Genomic DNA, 17,808 nt, shown 5'->3' with positions numbered 1-17,808 from the left:
GCGCCGGGGGAAAGGCCCCCGTGTCTCCCCCCTCCTCAAAATGGCGTGGGCGGCTGCCCGCCCCCGAGAGGCGGCGGGGAAACCACGGCAACGGCCCCTCCGCCCGGCCCGCGGTCGCTCCCCGGCGGGGTCACCCCGCTTTCCCCGCTCTGCGGCCAGGGCCTCCCCCGCTGCGGTCGGCGGCCCGTGCCGGAGCGGGGGCGGCCCGGGGGCCACTGTCGGTGACCTTATTCCCCGCTGCGGTGCGGCCGGGCCTCGCCGTGTGTGCCTCACCCCCGTGAGGAGCGGGGGCTGCCGCCCGGAGGGGCCCAGGGGCCGCGGGGCGCTAGCGTTGCACAGTGCCGGGACCGGAGCCAGGTAGCCCGGAGGGCGCCGACTTTCCCGGGCCCGCGTCCGCTTGCGGAGGGAGCAGCCCCGGGCGGCTCGGGGAAGGAGGTGACTGAGCGCTCTCGGCCCGTCCCCCACATGGAGCTGGTGCGCTCCGCTGTCAGCGGTGCTCTTGCCTGTAATCTATCCCCTGGTGGGGATGGGACATGGCTTTGGCTGGGTGTTTAGCCTCGGGTGTGCTGGAGTCTGCGCAGTGTGTTTCTTAAAGTATGGTTATTTCTCAAGAACGGCTTAAAACCCGAGAGCTCGTAGCAGTCTCCCTGCCGTACGCTTGGCGAGGGGGCACCTGGGACTAGTCAGGGCTGTACTGACTCGAACGCTGAGTTGGATCATGTGAGGTTTTTAGCACTGCACTGGAACACTGAACTATTTTAACATCTTTGTTGTGTAACTCTCACTTAATTTGGAAGCGGAACGATTGGACTGGGCACAATTAAACAAAACCTTGCAGATGCCATGTGCCACGATTGGTTTCAACTGCTTGATTTGCAAGCTAACTAGAGATAGGGAAATCTAACTGTGCTATAAACGGGGAGATACGGAGTGATAACACACCTGGCTTGATTTACAGGGAGGAAAAGGCAGTACTTCTGAGCATCAGGAAAAGTTTGATTGTGTTTTGCAGCATTGCAATTTGAATAATTTAAAAGAGCCCAGAGATTGAAATTGAGGATGTGATACTGCTTTACTGCTCAAGGACTTGTCTCTCACCCTCCCAACACTGCTCAGTTTCCTTTGATTTCAGTTTTCTGTGTTTTTGCCACTGTGTCCTTTAATAATCTCAAAGTATTAGACTATTGCATAGTTTTCTCAAGGTTATAAAAGTGCCAGCACACCTGTAATAAATGGCCTTTAATTAGCTGTGTCATCATTAGCAGTGGAAACATGCATGTGTCACTCTTAGTTGCTTCTGAACTTTAATCATAGAACAACTTAGGTGATAGGGTCTGTGTGTACAGCTGTGGATGGTGTGTGCCTGCCTGCAGAAGGGCTTTCTGGACAGTGAAGTAAAGCAGAGGGATAGGTTGGAGTAGTTACAAGAGCAGCAGTGTAACAGCAGGAGAAGCTTTTAACTCCTTCTGTACCATTACTGAGTGTTGCTTAACAACTTACATCCTAGCTTACCCTAAAATCGATAATCATGTTACAGCACCTTTTCAAATAGTAGCACTAACTTTTTGTTTTTTCAGCTGGAATTATTTTGAAAGCAGGGAGTGGAGTTGAGGAAGGCTGTTTTCCTTCCTTTTCATGTTCACTTGCCTGCATCTTAAAACAAAACCTAGCAGAGAAATAGTTCTAGCACAGAACAGTTTTACATGAATTGTTGCAAAAGCGTTGTTTTAAACATGACAGTCTGTCCTAGTTTAGGAGGCCAGGCAGCTGTTGTTTGTGTTGGATATACAGGAATGCTTGAGCCACATCTTACAAGAGTCCTGATACTTCTTAAGTACCTGTGTCAACTGCAGTCCCTGTGGTTTGCTTAAATATCAGTGGTTAATATTTGCTTACTGACCGTACTAATACAGTAGCACTGACTGGAGTGAGGTGCTGTGATAGATGAGGAATTGTTTTTTCTTCCTGCCCTAATAATAAAAGGGATACTAGCTCATGCTGGCCAGCCTGGACAGGAGCAGGTCTGTTGGGGGGAGAAGGGCTGGGGATTTTCCTCCAGTGTATCAGAAAAGTACTTATCTCCTGGTGGTCACATCACATCATCCCCAGCTTTGAGTGTCCCAGCTTCCAAACCAGGTGAAATAGGCAGATGGAAATGCAGGTGCAGATTCTGTGTCCTTGTTGATTTGGTAGTGAACCACAGTGGTGTTGGTCTCCAGCGCCAGCACGATCACAGGCTTCACTTCAGCACTGTAATAAAAATACTTTTAACTTTGTGCCTGTTGTTACTAGACTGTTGTACATCTTATCACAGTCTGTGGAAGTTTCAAGGACATTCATAACAAAAACTGCCAAATTTCACTGAAATGTCACCTTACATAAGTTAGGTTTGAATTTGCTTTTGTTCTTGTTATTGTGATTATGAACAGACCTCATCCCTGGGATGATTTTTGATATGGCAGTCTTTGAATGGGAAGCTTAAAACTTTAAAATCAGGCTGAGTTCTTGCCTTGTTTTTTAATTTACTTAATTTCTTTTTCTACTGTTGCTGCGTGCTGTGCCTACAGTGTGACTTGCAAGCTGCCTGAGCATTTTTTCAACTTTTTGCTAAAGGCTGCATTTATTTCTTAAACTTACTTTACTAGTTGTTAGTATTTTAGGTTATGTCTTTAACCTTAACTATCTAAGGTGAACAAGGCATAAGAAAATATTTTCTAAGTTATTGCATAGGCAGATGTACTGTATTTGCCATTGGTCAACAAAAATTATGGTGGTAGTTTAGACTTTACTCTTGCTGACTGGATTTCATTTTTTAAAACATTTTCAGCAACCTGAATTTCCTGATATATCCTGGAGGAAAGACAGAAGTAGCTTTCATTTGTTTTGGAAGGTTGTTCTTGATACGATACAAAGAATCATTATCTCATCCTGTAGCTGATTTTAAGGTCGTGGTGCTGTGTAGGGAGTTGATTTATGTGAATACATTTCTGGGGTTGGGATTTGTGTCTGAAAGACCAGAACAAGCAAATGAGCAAGTTTTAGATATACATGAAAACATGGCTCATATTGATATCTGCTGTTTCAGTTAGCTGCAAAAAAATAACTGAGAAGATGTCTTCTAGGATAAGGATTATAGTCAAGGCATTTCTAGGAGCAAATTAATACATAATAAGAACTTGTGTTCTGAGAGCATTGGTAACTAACTTGCCTGACCTTTAGCTTCTGTTTATTTCTGAAATAACATATTCTGTGTAGTGTTCATTTCCAGGAAGACAAGATTTCATGTGCTTACCAGGTTTTTTTAAACACTTTGAATATAAAAGTTGGAAGAACTTTTGAAGTTCATTCTTTCAACTCCCCAAGTTGGTGTTTAACTGGAGTTCTTGTTCTGCAGCAAAGCAAGGAGCTCACTGTCCTCTTTTGTGTTAGGGAGGGAGCCCACATCCCTGTTCTTGGGCCATAATTATCTCTACAGGATGTGTAAGCATGTGAACATCCTCCTAAAGTTGTCTATTCAGTTTGTCTGGAATCTGTCACTGGGAATTTTGGCTGCTCCATGGGGATGTTACTCCTTGAAGTAACAAGACTGGTTTATATCTCATTTTAGTGTGAGAATAGTAGATCTTTGTGCTTTGATCTTTGAAGCTATGTAAGTATTTCCTTCAATTAACTAAACAGAAAAAAAAAAGGTTAGAAAGTGGTTTCTCTTTAAGGTTGGAAAAACTTAAAGTAGAATGCTTGCCACCTAAGATGGCACTACATCAGAGGCAGTCCAGAAGTTACTTGAGTAAATGCAGTAAGCTGGATATTGGAATTCCTGTTTGATGCTCCCTTGATGAACTTACCAGTAGGACTAGTAGGAAATCAAGTATAAGCTGAAAGAGAAATCCATTTGGGCCTTTGCAAAAATTACTTTAAGAAAAACAGCTTACTTTCAGAGTGGCCTTGCTCTTGTCTGTCCTGGAGGAATAGGTGAGAGGATTAGCAAAAGCCTAGGACTGCATAAAGTGTCTTTTGGGGAAGGATTTTTTGTTCACAGCTTGGTTACTTGGCCTCTATTTACACTCTGTATGAGGGAAATTCTGATATGCTTTACTAGGAGGGGAGATGTCTCAGGTAGTTTATTGGGTCGTTCCCCCCCCCCCCCAAATGTATTTTCAGTGCAGATGATGAGCAAATGAAGATTGCATTTTCAGCCCTATATATTGGTGATTTTTGCATGGCGAGGTGGGATTTGCTTCTGCAGGTCTTGGCAGTTTTCTCTTAAAGGACTGGAATAGAAGCCAAAATGTTGAAGACTTGAACTGATAAGATTTTGTACAGGTTGTAGACATGGAATGTAGAATGCAATTTCCAGTTTGAATTGATGTTTGAGAGTAGAACTTAATTTGCTCTTACGCAGTTGTTGTTCCAGTGACATCAGAATCAGGTTCCAGTCTGTAGTTAGTGTCAAATTATAATGCATTGATTTTCCCACTGTCACTTCAGAGATAAGCATGTTGAATTTACAAGTTCTTACTGGTCTCAGTAAAATATTTTGAATGTCTTTTTGAGCAATGTATTGGATAATGCCTCCAGGATAACAAGGTGGCTTTTTTTTTCACTTGGATTGAAAGTTACAGAAACTTGTTGGAGAACATGTGTCAGCTGCTTGTACTGACGTGTTAGGACTGTTTTCCTTATGTTGTGCATACTTGGGAAAGTTGTTCTCACCTCTTATCTCCTCCAGCAGGGTGGTACTGCTGAGTGGAAGAATAAGTGCAGTTATTTTATCAGTCTATTTAAACCCAATCCTGTGATATTACTACCTGCAAACTTGCTGTCTTGTTCCCCTCCTCAGCCTCTTCTGTGTGAAAAAAGGGTTCTTCTGGCTTCTGATTTTCGGTGTTTATTTGCTTTGGTCCATGTGGTGTGATCTACTCAGGGAACTGTAAACTTTTGGGAAATAAAAGGTTCAATCTGTCAATGCTTTGCCTAATATGGGAATCATCACAGCCCTGATTTCAGGGGAGGAAAAGTCACTCGAAGTATGTGAACTCCTAGGCACGGAGACAGAAGCTTGGCCTCCTTTAAGTATTGCTTAGACATAATATAATGGTGAAAATGACTGCTATAGAAAATGAGGTTAAGGCTCTTGATATAATCAAATCACTTTCTTAAAGCAAAAAGTCATCTTGCCTTTAAGAGAATTAAGTTTCTTAAATACTTTGTAATCCTGAACTAAGGAACTATGTTTGTCAAGATTTTAAACATTGCCTTGAAGCTGCCCTCAAAGCAGTTAACACTTATCTTTCAGAGAACAAAGTCTTAAGCTTGTCATTAGGATAGGAAGGGAATGCAATTCAAAATTCTTAAAAGGAAATCTTTCTAACTGCTGGTACGTCAGGCTTGTTGCTAATAAATAGTTTGGAAAAGTACAGTAAATAATGATTTTGAGGGTTAGGACATAGAACTGGAATATTTTGTAAAGCTAATAGCTGCTGAAGACTTACATGTTACATGCTGAGATTTAAAAGGCAAAAACCTTTCAAAATAAAATACTGCTAGTACATACATTAAGTAATGCAACTTGTGCTTTTAAACTTAATTTTTTTTCAACAGAAAAATGAAAATGCTATCTACTTGAACATTTAGATAGCAAATGTGATTAAATGCTTGTAGAACCTTCAGAGGCTATGTGAAATCCTGCTTATTTGAGAAGACCCTTGAAATGCAATTTGATGCTTTTGAAGAGGTTGGAAGTTGGCTTGTGAAAGATTGAATATTATTCTTAGTCTTGTTCTGAGTACTTTGAGTTGCAGACATATCACTGTGTCATTAATCAGATATCAAACTGAGCTGTTCTTTAGTCTAATCTCTTGTTGATTTATTTCTGTGGTGCATTAGGACTAGATTAAGCTTTTGTGAGCTTTGAAGAGGAGCACACTGCTTTCTCTGTTTCAGTTCATCTTACAATCCTAAGCTTTTCTCCCCAGAGTTTACTCTCTATACTGTAAGGAAAGATTTCATGGATCCACCAAATGAGGACATAAGTATGATCTACAGAGACAACACTGTTGGTTGGACAGGAGTACTATAGCATACAGACTTTGTAGAGCTGTATTTGCCTCTTTCTTCTTCATCCAGGTGAAAGATGTATATTAAACCATTGTGGTCTCAACATATGGTTAGTCCTGCAGAAAAGCAGTTTGATTGTCCAGGTGTATTTAGACAAGTTGGAGAACTTGATGTAAAGAGAAGTAGTAAGCAGTCCCCACTCTGTTTTTTCTTATTGGGATGATAAGCATGGCTTGCCTTACCCCTGATATTGCTGAGGACTTTCAGTTCTGTACCTCTAGGCTTGACTGGCCAGCAGCCATCAATGTACACATGATAATGGCATTTTCTGTCCCAGGAAATGTGTTTAAAAATGAAAAATGCTCCAGTTGTTGAGACTTGTTTTGTAGCAGTGGCTGATGTTTGTGTGGTAACTAGAGTCGTGCGTGATGTTAAAAATCCTTTGGTAAGTAGGTGGGCCTTGAGCCTTTTGGACATAGGAAGGTGCTTGTATGGAGCTGAGCTGCTGAAGTGTGTGTGTTATAGTGTCCTTGGGACAACTTACCTAGTGATTTTGAAATCAGTGTTTTTCCAATCTGCTCTGCAATAGGCACAGCTCTTAGTGGGTGCAGTGTATTCCCTCAGTGTGTTCCAGGGAATACTGCTCCAGTGCAGGAAGGAGTGTGCCAAGCTCGAGGTCTTCCCACCAGTCACAGGTCCTGGCCTCTAATACTGACAAACTGAAACCTGTGGCAACCTCCATTTGTAAAGGAAGGAAACCTTGTTCTTAAGTGAAGGTTAACAAATGTGTTGGCTACCCCAGCCTAAATCTGGACTTTCAGATAGAGACAAATCTTTGGCAACACGCAGTCAGATCCAGTTACAGCCCAGTTGTCTACCCATCTTTGCAGTGTTATCACATATCACCAAGTCAGTTCCTACATGAATATGCTTCTTAACTGTGCTTGTGAGTTTTGGGAGTCTGGAGAAATTTTCCAGCTGAACTGGGTTGTAGTTACAGAGCTGAACTTTACTTTTGGCACCAGTGCCCAGTGAAGCAGTTTGTGCCTCCCCCTCAGCCGTGCAGTGTGGCTGTTTCAGAGGCTGCAGAGTGTAGAGCACATCACATCATTAGTGTCCAAGATAAGTTGGTGCTGGACCTGAGACAGCAGTGCCAGCACAGAGGGCAGCAGCCCTGGGCTGTTCGACAGTACAGCTGAGCTGTGCCCTGCAGAGGAGGCTGCGTGGCTCTGCTGTTTGTCTTCAGTTCTAGTGCTTGTTGGATTCCTATTAGACTGATACAGTTGGTAGGAAACTGCTTGTGTTGGATTACTTTCTGCTGGTTTGGCTTCTGTAGCTGACTTGACTCTAAGCAGCATTGGATATGTGGCAGAATTAGCAGGAAAGGCAGTGTGGTGCTGCATAGTGCTGGAAATGGGAAAGAGTGGGAGAGCCCCTGTGAGTGGGTGGTTAAGACTCAGCTGTGCTATTGAAGCAGGCTTGAAGAGGCAATGGGGAGAGGGGAGGAGGCAGTTACTGGCACTGTCCTGTTGGCAGAATTAATGTACTTTGAGCTGTTGCCTTAACAAGGGATTTGTGTGTAGCAGCAGCAATGATGCCTGGCAGAGACTCAGGAGTTGTGGCAGTAGGTGTGGGGCTTTAAGTGCATGGACTTAGGTATTGTATCAATTATTATGGTTTAATTACAGGTAAGGGATATGGCAGCCCAGGCCTGTTTCTCTACGTGCTCAGCAGCAGGGACCCTGATAGAAACTGTTTTTCTTGTAGCAGTGTGAGAAAAATCTCTTCCTCAAGCGGAGATAAAGTGAAGACATGCAAAATGTGATTTATTTTTTTTTTTCATTTTTTCTTTTACTGTGCCTTGTGTAGAACTTTTTTTCCTGTTTTGATTCGCATTGTTGATCTTGGCGTTAATTGTGTTGATGCATGTTGTGTTTCCCCTGTAACACTTCCCTTTCATCTGGTTTGTATCAGTGACCCTACCAGGTTAAAAACAGTCAAGAAGGGATAAGGAGAAGAAACCAAAATGTTCCATGGAGCTGTCTGCAGGTAGTTACTGGATCACTTTTGCAAACTGTGTGATGTAGTGAAGACAGTTTTTTAAAGAAACCTACACTGGCTCTGTACTGCCCTTTATTCTTAGAAATGAGATGTAGAATTCTGGAGTTCAGTGCTGGATAAACTGGCTGGAAGGCTCTGTTAGCTGCAGGAACTGAAAGAGAGTTGGGAAGCTGAGTGTGAACTGAGGTTGGGCTGAAAGATTGTGTTGTAGTCTAGGGTATAGCGGAGCGGAAGACACCGGGATGTAATGGAAAGTTAGCAGACCCCCTCTCTGTTAGGATAGTAAGTCCTCTTGCAATTAGCCAATAGCACCCAGGTGTGACATATGTAGATGGGAGTAACACAGTGAACCCAGGCTATAAAATGTTAAGTTTCCCTGCAATAAATCGCCATTTTCGCCATCCATCACATTGATGCCGTGGGATATGGACCGAGCAGCTGGGGATAGCTGCCGTGCTGGCTCCAGCCAGGGTACCAGCCTTGCTTGAATCCCAACAGATCACTTTTGGTTGGAAGCTTCATTGAATTGTTAAGGTTGGAAAATACCTCTAAGATCAGAGTCCAGCTGTTATCCTGGTGGTGCTGTGTTCTCCATTAACAGCATGTCCCCAAGTGCTACATCCACTTGATTTATAGTTATGATGACCTGTGATTCCACCACATCCTGGGCCAGCCTGTTCCAATACCTGACCACCCTTCCTGTGAAGAAATGTTTCTTAATATCCAACCTAAACCTTCCCTGGCACCATTTGAGGCCATTTCTTCTCGTCTTGTCACTTGTTACCTGGGAGAAGTGACCACCCCTCACCCCACTACAGCCTCCTTTCAGGGAGTTGCAGAGTGTGCTAAGGTCACCCTGAGCCTCTTTTTCTCCAGGATAAACTCCCCCAGCTCCCTCAGCTGCTCCTGATAAGAGTTGTGCTGCAGACCCTTCACCAGCACCTCAGGGTCTTTCTTGCAGTGAGGGGCTCAAAGCTGAACTCAATATTTGAGGTGTGACCTTACCAGTGCTGAGTACAGGAGGTTGATCACCACCCTCATCCTGCTGGCCACACTGTGGCTGCCATTCAGCTTGCTAAAAGCAAAAAGGAAAAGTTTGAGCCTTTTTGGCTTACTGTGTTTCCTTACATTGGTGTTCGTGACTGACAACTTGTTTATCCTGGAAGTGAGTAGGAAACCTGACCCTTTGGCATACCTTCCTGTACAGCCAAAGGAAGCACTTGCTTTGCTTTCTGCTGAGCTCCTCTGTGGCCATGGTGCGATACATCTCGGTAACTAAACCACCTCTGACTGGCAAGCTAAAACCAAAAATGGGGTAATTGCAGTTGGCATCTCTCACTTTATTCTTTTCTCCTTATTCTTGCTCAAAATACCAATTTAGGTTAGCTGCTCATTGTTTAAATTACTGGCTGTTGACATGAGGATACGTGCAAGGTACATAAAACATGGTTTGGGCCTAAACCAATTAGAAAATACCAACTTCTTGAGTGAGCAACAACCTTAAATAAAATCACTCTGAAATACAAGCAGAAGTGTGTTTGGTTTAAATGTGTGTGGCCTGCAAGGATCCAGTTAGCTTTCAGTGTTTGTGAGGAGCTGTCACTTGCCGTTTCCAGAATTCATGGTGAACTAGGACATTGTCAGATCTGGAGTACTCTTATTTCCATCCTCAAGAGCCTTCATGTTGGGTAAGAAAGCAGAGGAAAGGTGGGCAAGAGGCCTTTTAATGCTTTCATCTGCCTTTACTGTTTTAATACAGCTTTCTTTGAGAGTGCTGGAAAAGTACTGGTGAATCTTACTGTGGGTAGAGATCCTGTTAGGTCCTTCAGTGAGTGTGCTATTAATAGCTGTGATTTTTGGGCAGAGGGGAAGAAGGATGAGAAGCATGCTTTGCCACTATCCTTACCCTGCACAATTTTTTTTGTAGCTATGGAGAAACATCTTTCTTACCAAGTTCATAATGTGCTTTCTAAAAATCAACCCTTTTATATATTTTTTTTTACTTACGGGGTTTGTACTGCTTTTGTCTTAGTCTCTGCTTATTGGCATTCTCTTACTTGAATTGGTTGAGAAGAGCTGAATTTGAGGGTTGACTTTTTTTGCTACACACTTTCATTATATGAAGGTTCCCTCTCACCTGGTGTTTTTTTGTTGTTTTTTTTTTTTTTTTGTCCCAGTAAATGGAGAACACAAAATGCCAGCTTCTCAGTATTTTGTGTAGGGAAGAGCTGTCTGCTCCTGCATGCATGCCGACCATTCAGCACAGAAGCAATTTAAGGCACTTAGGAGTAGACAGGTCTATTGTTTGATTAGTTGTGGTGCTTCAGAGGTATCTAGGTCATCAGAATATTTTATTTTTCCCCTTCCCTTGCAGAATTGTAGCTTCAGGTGCTTCTCAGCTCACGGTTTATGTAACAGTTCTAGATACGTCCCTTTAACATCCCATTGCCCTGAAGGAACACGGGGAGTTAAATGTGTCTTTTCCCCCTGTACCCTGCCCCTACTCCTCTATTAGTCTTATTGGATGTCCAAACAAGTCTTTGGAACTTAGCTCAGTCCTATTTATAGCTGAAATATTTGAAACATTTAATTATTTCTGGCCTTAAAATGAGCTACTTGGCACTATTTACTAGTCAGCAATAATAAAGCAGCGATGCATTAAGGTCTGTGTGAGCCCCATAGCTTCCTGTGAGTTTATTGCATGGAGTAGGACTGCTGGAAGGAAGGGGAGGACAATTTTGTGGCTTAAATCTAGTAATTATTTTTATTTTTTAACAGAAGATGTGTCCAAATAAGGTTTGAAGGTTAACATATTTTCTTTCTATCCTCTGGAACTCAGTTCACACATGCCTACACTTTCCTTCGTTCGCTACACCGAAACAAGAAATGTTTAAGCAGTTTGTCTCCTTTCTCTCCAAGGAAGATTTTCTACGTGAAGCACTGAGAGAATGCCTTACATTGAAATGCAGTGCAGCAGTTTCCTCATGATAAATTATTTTAAGCTTTTGATTCAAGCCATGAACTCCCTCTGGGTGTGGAGGTTGAACAAAATTTCAAGCAAGATGGCTTGAGCTTAGTGCAGCTCACTTCAGTTTGCTTTTCACCCTTCAGGTGGTGGTGGGGGACCCTGTCAAGCATCTGTATTGAAATGTGAATGGGGGATTTGAGCTGCTGTTGTATGGAGGCAAATGTGTCGTGCTGTAGAGCACCAGGAGGAAAGAGTTCTGAGAGAAAGGGATGCTGAAAGCTGAAGGGGTGCTGGGAGTCTTGATTTGAAGTTGACTTCTGGCAAAGTGCAGGTTTCTGTGCAAACCAGATATTAAGATTACCAGCTAGAAGATTTACAGCTTTTATACTCTTTAAACTCCTTGCGATAGACCAAATGGAAGTACTGACGAGGGATAGTTACACTAATGAAAGTGACTTAAAACTAAAAAGCAAGTGGGATTTAAATGTATTTTAATGTTCTGCTGCATTTGTGGGCAATTGTGTTCAACTCACTGTCCACAGAAGCAATTACTAATTGTGATTCAGTGCTTGTTGATCAAAACACTGTACTGTATCTAAAACCAAGTGAGTTTAGCAGGTAGTGTGCTGCTTTTTTTTAATAGAAGGGTGTAGGTAATGTGTTCAAAGAGTTCAGGCTGTATTAAGCTGAAACTTAAAGGTAACTGTGTTAGTACTTCTTGGCAATTAATGTGCTTAAAGGAAAGAAATTGCATTTAAAGCAGGCTGTCTCTTATTTTCATAGCATGCAGGTGTCTGAGTGTTTTCACTCTCGTGTTCTTTCACTGCAGGGCAAGTAGGTCATCAGCTGCTGGCTGTGTACTTAGGGGAAGCAGGAATTAGCTTTTCATTTTACCTCATGCTTTAAGAAATGGGTTATTTAGTGGGGTTTGTTCAGTTGAAATACTGCCTGCATACACAAGAAGCTACTGTTCTCAAAATCTGGCTTAGTATTTCAACAAATGGTGCTTGTTCTGGGTACTTAGCTGGTGAGAATAAATAGCAGTCATGCTGTAGTGGTTACAGAGTGGAGTGAGGAGTTTATAGGAAACTGAGTGGTAGTATCTTCCCTTGGCTATATTTGCTCCCATTCAAATCTGTCTGCTCCTGTGTCTTGCTGCACAATGTTGCTTCTCTTGTGTCTCTCAGCCTGTTTGACCTGGGTTAGGAAGTGATTGTGCCAGTCAGAACCATTCATTAGCTCACAGGTTCTAAAGGAATAATTCAGGTTGGAGGAAGCCAAAATGATGTAGGGACTGATTGGTGAACAGCCACAGTAATAGGTGTGAATGGATGGCAGACTTCAGGGGCAAGTCCAGTTGATGATCTTTTTGCATCAGACAGGTGAACTTTTTTGCTCCAGACAGAGCAGCAGATGTGACCTTAGTCTGGAGTCTCTTAGTTCAGTACTACAGAAACTTCAAAGGTCAGGTGAACATCTTGAAAAAACTAAAATATAGTTGTGATTTTCTGGGCCTTCAGCACTGTGCTACAAGTTCTAGTGCCATATGGCTTGACAGATGAGAACTCTTATGTATGTACTAAAAGCCCAAGGTTCAGATCTTCTGTGCACATGGGAATTTCCAACAGCATAGTGATCAACTCCATGAGTGAGTTGGGTGAATCTACCAGCCTGTCTTTAATCCTGTGGCAGGAGGCAGTGTTGCCTCTGTTGTGTGTGCAGAACATGGAACATTCCTCTGAAACAACCACTCCTTGTGTGAATGTGAAATTGGAGTGGTAGCTCCATTACTGGGATGGAGCTGGGCTTAGCAAAGTGTCAAAATGTACTACAAAAAACAAACAAAACCCCCAAACCAATGAAAGTCTGTTTTCTGAAAGTCTGCCTCTGTAGCAGTACTGAAATGTATTGTCATGGAGACCTGTACAGAGATGCCCAAAGTATTGTCCAGCGAGTTAGGAAGACTTCAGTGTAGAAGTGGCCATTCTGTGAATGTCACCTCTTGTAAAGTTAGTACTCGTGTCTTTTATACTTGATTTGCTGGGACTGGACTATTGCAAGAACCTAGAGCAGTCTGTGGAATTTAGAACAAATCAGCTTAAATTCCGAGTTTTAAGTAGTACACTGTGACTGTGCTGGGGCAGGTGAGGAGTGGGGGACAGCCAAGGGACAGGGCTTTGAGTTCTGAATTGCATAAACTTCTGGCCTGAGTTGACCTGACAGTGCTGTCAGCATGTTTATTTTATGAACTACTTTGAGGACTTCTGCAGAGAACTGGACTGTGAAGGGGGATGCTTCTTGTTCTGACCTTTGTTTCCAGAGACTGCACTGAAAGTAATTCTTGGAAGTGTAATGTGAGCTTTCTGCCCATGATACTGAAGCCTTCTAGAAAGGCTTCTTAAGTGCTTCCTGAGATGGTGACTAGCCAGAGTGACAGGGTGAGCAGCCAGAAGGTAGGATAAAGAATCTAAAGGGTCTGACATCTGCTTAGGACACCTGACAGGGTGGCATATGCTGATTATGTTGCTGGGACTAGCAGCACTTGTTCTATAGTTAACATGCTTGACCTGTGCAATGTCTGTCCTGGTAATTGCCAACTAGTTCAAAATCTTGAAAGGAGGGGTGTTCTCTGCCACTTAGGCATGAAGTTATCAAACCAGCTCTTCTGGATGGATCAAGTTTCTTTTACAGCTGTCAGCACTGCAGTTCTCCACCCTCCAAAGTGCTTGACTGATGGCCATGATGGTCTTTTCTGTAGGTAGGCTGGGAACTTTCAGATATATTAGGCTGGTTAGTCAAAGGAAAAAGAAAAAAAAGCCAGCAAACCAACTTGACCCAAACCAACCAAACAAACCCAACTTGGTGCTCTGGACTTGACTTGCAGTTTCTGCTGGTAAGTGAAATCTAATAGGAGTTGAGTACGGTCTAGGATGAATCTTCTCTCCTGTTCCCTCTGAGCTAATGAGCTTCAGTGGTACAGAGTGCTGTTAACAAGATGTGAGCTTTTAATGGGCATATTGTGTGTAAGCTCTTGATAGTACTATCTCCTTATGATAGGGAGAATCTGCTTGTTTATAAATAACTAAAGCTAGAGGACCATTCCACTTGTATATTCAGAAATCTCCTTGGCCTGAAGAGGTTTTGTGTGGCTGTGCTCTGCACTGGCACAAGGATACTGCTGCAGCTTGAGGTCTTTGAGGTCTGGCAAGTTTTGATGACTTCCAGGTAGGACAGGATGGCTAACGTCAGGCTCCAAGTGACTGAAGAGAAGCTGCAGGTGTGGCTTCAAACCATTTTTCAGTCTGCCCTAGTTTACAGACCCAATCCCTTACTGCAGCTGAAGCAAAGTGTGTATTTAAATAAAAGAATAGGAGGCTGTTTCAAGTAACCAAGTTACACTTGTTACCAGGGGCATACCTTGAAGCCCAGGCTTTGAAACATTTTGTGTGTTTGCTAAAACACAAGCACCTTTTGGATCTGACTTCAATACTTTTATCAATAGAATATTCCCTTTATGTTTCTAGGCCGTGATGCTGGAAGCTTTCTTTCTGACTGTCAAAATCTTCATCCCTCTGTACTTGGGCTATCCTCCCCAAGTTTTCTGGCCTCTAAAGGATCCTGCCTATGTGAGACAATGCCTGTTTAGAAACTCTTCAAAAAAGAGGAGAGGGTTTGTTTAATATTTGGGAGTACAAAATCTTTAGGCCAAAGGTGAGAGGCTTTCCTCTGAAGTGGTGACTAGTCAGTGTCAATGTAGTTTGTATAATTTGGTGTCCTGTTGACAGATTTGCTTTTAAAAATTACTCTTTCCAGTTGTCAGGCCTGCTAGTATAATCAATTTTTTTGCCTGTTGTGTTAATAATTTTGAGTTAGGGTGATGCTGGGGACTGTTTTGCACACCCACTTGGATAATGTTGGAGTTTAGTTCTATCTGCTTAGGATTTAAACACTCAAGTATATGTCCTGTTCAAACCAAGTACCAAGCAAGCTTAATAAATTCAAATCATTTTTTTTCAAGATTTAATGCCATTGGGCTTTGGGACAGCACAAGATTTGATGCTTGGAAGTGGAAACATCCTCTTTCATTTTGCAATCTAATGCAGCATTGTCAGAGCTGATTAGGGAGACAGTTGCTGGAGAAACTTCAGTGTCTCCATGTTACCAGCTTTTCAAATTCATGGTAACAACTGCAGTGTCTCATTACATCCACAGAACTGGAGTTCATAAGTCTTTTGCTGAGAATGGTATTTCACATGCAAAGTCTGTCAGGAATGGCTTTTGACAGGTCCAGTGAGCATTGGCAGGTTCTCTGCCATGAATGAATGAAACTGTGTGTTCCATGGTGCCTCATGGATGCATCCTGCAGGAGAACACTTGTGGGCTGTTTCCACAGGAAATGTCTCTGTGAGCAAGACATCAAAGGATTGGGGGTGGCTGCTGCCTTGTCTTGGAAATGGAAACATGACTACAGGGACAGTGTACTGCAAATCATATGTGATAATCCCAGATAAGTAACTGGTAGGAAGGTGCCTTGATCGGGTTTGTGCACATGGGCTTCCAATAGGACACAGCAAAATGTAAATTGGGAGTGGGAGGCAATTCTGTAAGCACAAAGATGTTTTCCAGATGCTTGCTGGGAAAAGTGGGGTCAGGAATGGTAGAGATGATTTCTGCTGTGGGACAAACTTCAGTGTTGTGGTGCCTGAACAAGAGAGAAGACTTTACTTTGGATAGGTTAGTTTGGTTTTCTTTGAGGCCTCTAATACAATTAACTCTTGAATTCTAGAAATTCAGAAAAAATAGGATATTGGTACTGGTATATTGTGTCTCTGAAGGCCTTGTCATTCATTAGTAATTTTAATCTGAGTTAGTTTTTTAAGCTACTGTTTTACCCTGAAAGGCTATTAATTCTTAAGTTGTGTATAAAATAGTCTCTTAACTGTTTTTAAGGAGTTAATACTGTTACTAAATCTTGCTTAAGTAGTGCATTGTAGGAAGAATGTGAAGCCAGAAACTACTTCAATGGTGGAGTTTTGCTTGTTTTCTTAGCCTAGAAGTGTTAGGGCATGCACATGTTCAGTAGATTATTGTCTTGCAAACATGGAATAGGTGTTCTAAAGTCTGTGGTGTATTGAGACTTGAAACACTGTTGGAATTAGAGCAGAGCTTGTTCATCTGGTATTTGTTATCCTGTGCTTCTGTACTCAATCCATGGTCTTGCTTGTACCTGTTGGCAAGCAAACCTGTTGACAGAAAATACTCATTTTCTTCAACACCCTTACAACAGTACAAGAAAGTGGTGATACAAAATGCCCTTTTTTGCTCCTCTTTGGAGGTTGTTTGAAACTATTAATTTTTTCCAAATAAAAGGCTCTTGACTTTAGATCCCATTAAAAGGGGTTTTGAAGCTGAAAATCAGGGTTGGGATTTTTTTTTGTGATTCCTTAATACATAGAGAATATCTGAAAGAGAGAGGATCTGGAATATAGGCTAGACACAAAGCTGATGGAAATGGACAGGGAGCTGTCAAAAGGTACCATTGACCTCTTTACATCCCCAAGAACATCACCCTTCCTGCTGGAAATGCAAGCCCAGTTCAAGGCTTCACAATAAAAAGTGTTTCTTGCCCTAAGATGTGACTTACAATAATGTGTTCTCACCTGTCAATTTGCAGGTAAGCTTTATGAAGAAGAAGAGGACGATGCCCTGCCAGACTCAGATGCCCTGCCAGACTCAGATGACGAGGTGGAACTGGATAAGCCACGCCCCATACAGATTGTCCTTGCTCATGAAGATGACCATAACTTTGAATTAGATGAATCAGCATTGGAAAAAATCTTGCTTCAGGAACATATTAAAGATCTTAACATAGTAGTTGTGTCTGTAGCAGGAGCTTTCCGCAAAGGAAAATCTTTTCTGCTGGACTTCATGCTTAGATACATGTATAACAGGGTGAGTAATTTGGATTTTTCCTGCAGGACAAAAGTACTTTGGTAATTTAGTAATTTCTCTTTGTGTCTGTTAACTTGAGCATAAATATAGCAGGTCAAAATTTACTGATACATTGATGGAGGGGAAGTCAGCTACTCTGCTTCTACGCTGTGAAGAAGGGTATTTAAGTACCTTATCTTGGAGTTATCAAGGGAATTCATTGGTGTAAGTGGTATTGTAAGTGGACACGAGAAGAGCTTGAATGATGCAGTGTGATAGCCTTCTAGTTGAGCTTTGGGGAAGGGCTTTTCCACCTGGTGACTTGCTTTGACTTTATCTCCTGAAATCATATTATAGCACTCGCTCATTTTTGCAAGGAGAAAGTTTCCTGTTTGCTGCTTGGAATGCATTTCTGAATGCAGTCCAGGAACTCTTAAAATCCTTTTAAGTTATTGACTTGATTGATGCCTGATCCAAAATTTAATTTCTTCTTTTAGTTTGTAGCTTTTGGCTAGTGTTGTCTTGTGACTACTATGCTTTGAACCCTTGGCTTATATGGAGAAGGTAGAGTAGGTTCTTCTGTGAACCATACACATCTGCCTGTCACAGGTTGTGGAGTGTTTCTTTTAGTCTGCATTGTGGATATTTACAGGTCAGTGTTTTTTTGTTTTTTGAAGCTCTTAGAGGCACAGAACCGATTCCTTTTTTGGTCACTGTTCTTTGCAGCGAATTTGTGCTAGCTGGCTTGAGGGAAAATCGAGATGAACCTTGCAGTTACAGGAAATATGGCA

General features: G+C 42.3%; 1 protein-coding gene across 8 annotated transcripts in view; it reads left to right on the top strand.

The window, feature by feature from the left end:
• ATL2 (atlastin GTPase 2) overlaps positions 1-17,808 on the top strand; it is a 40,665-nt gene that overhangs the window by 3,561 nt on the left and 19,296 nt on the right. For all 8 annotated transcript variants that reach the window (XM_015620899.3, XM_015620898.2, XM_015620897.2 and 5 more), the window contains one exon: positions 16,761-17,038. In XM_015620899.3, the coding sequence (XP_015476385.1) occupies positions 16,761-17,038 (278 nt within the window). The remainder of the gene's footprint in view (positions 1-16,760; positions 17,039-17,808) is intronic.

This window comes from Parus major, chromosome 3 (assembly GCF_001522545.3).
Source record: "Parus major isolate Abel chromosome 3, Parus_major1.1, whole genome shotgun sequence".
Taxonomy (NCBI): domain Eukaryota; kingdom Metazoa; phylum Chordata; class Aves; order Passeriformes; family Paridae; genus Parus; species Parus major.
This window is presented reverse-complemented; position numbering and strand designations above follow the sequence as displayed.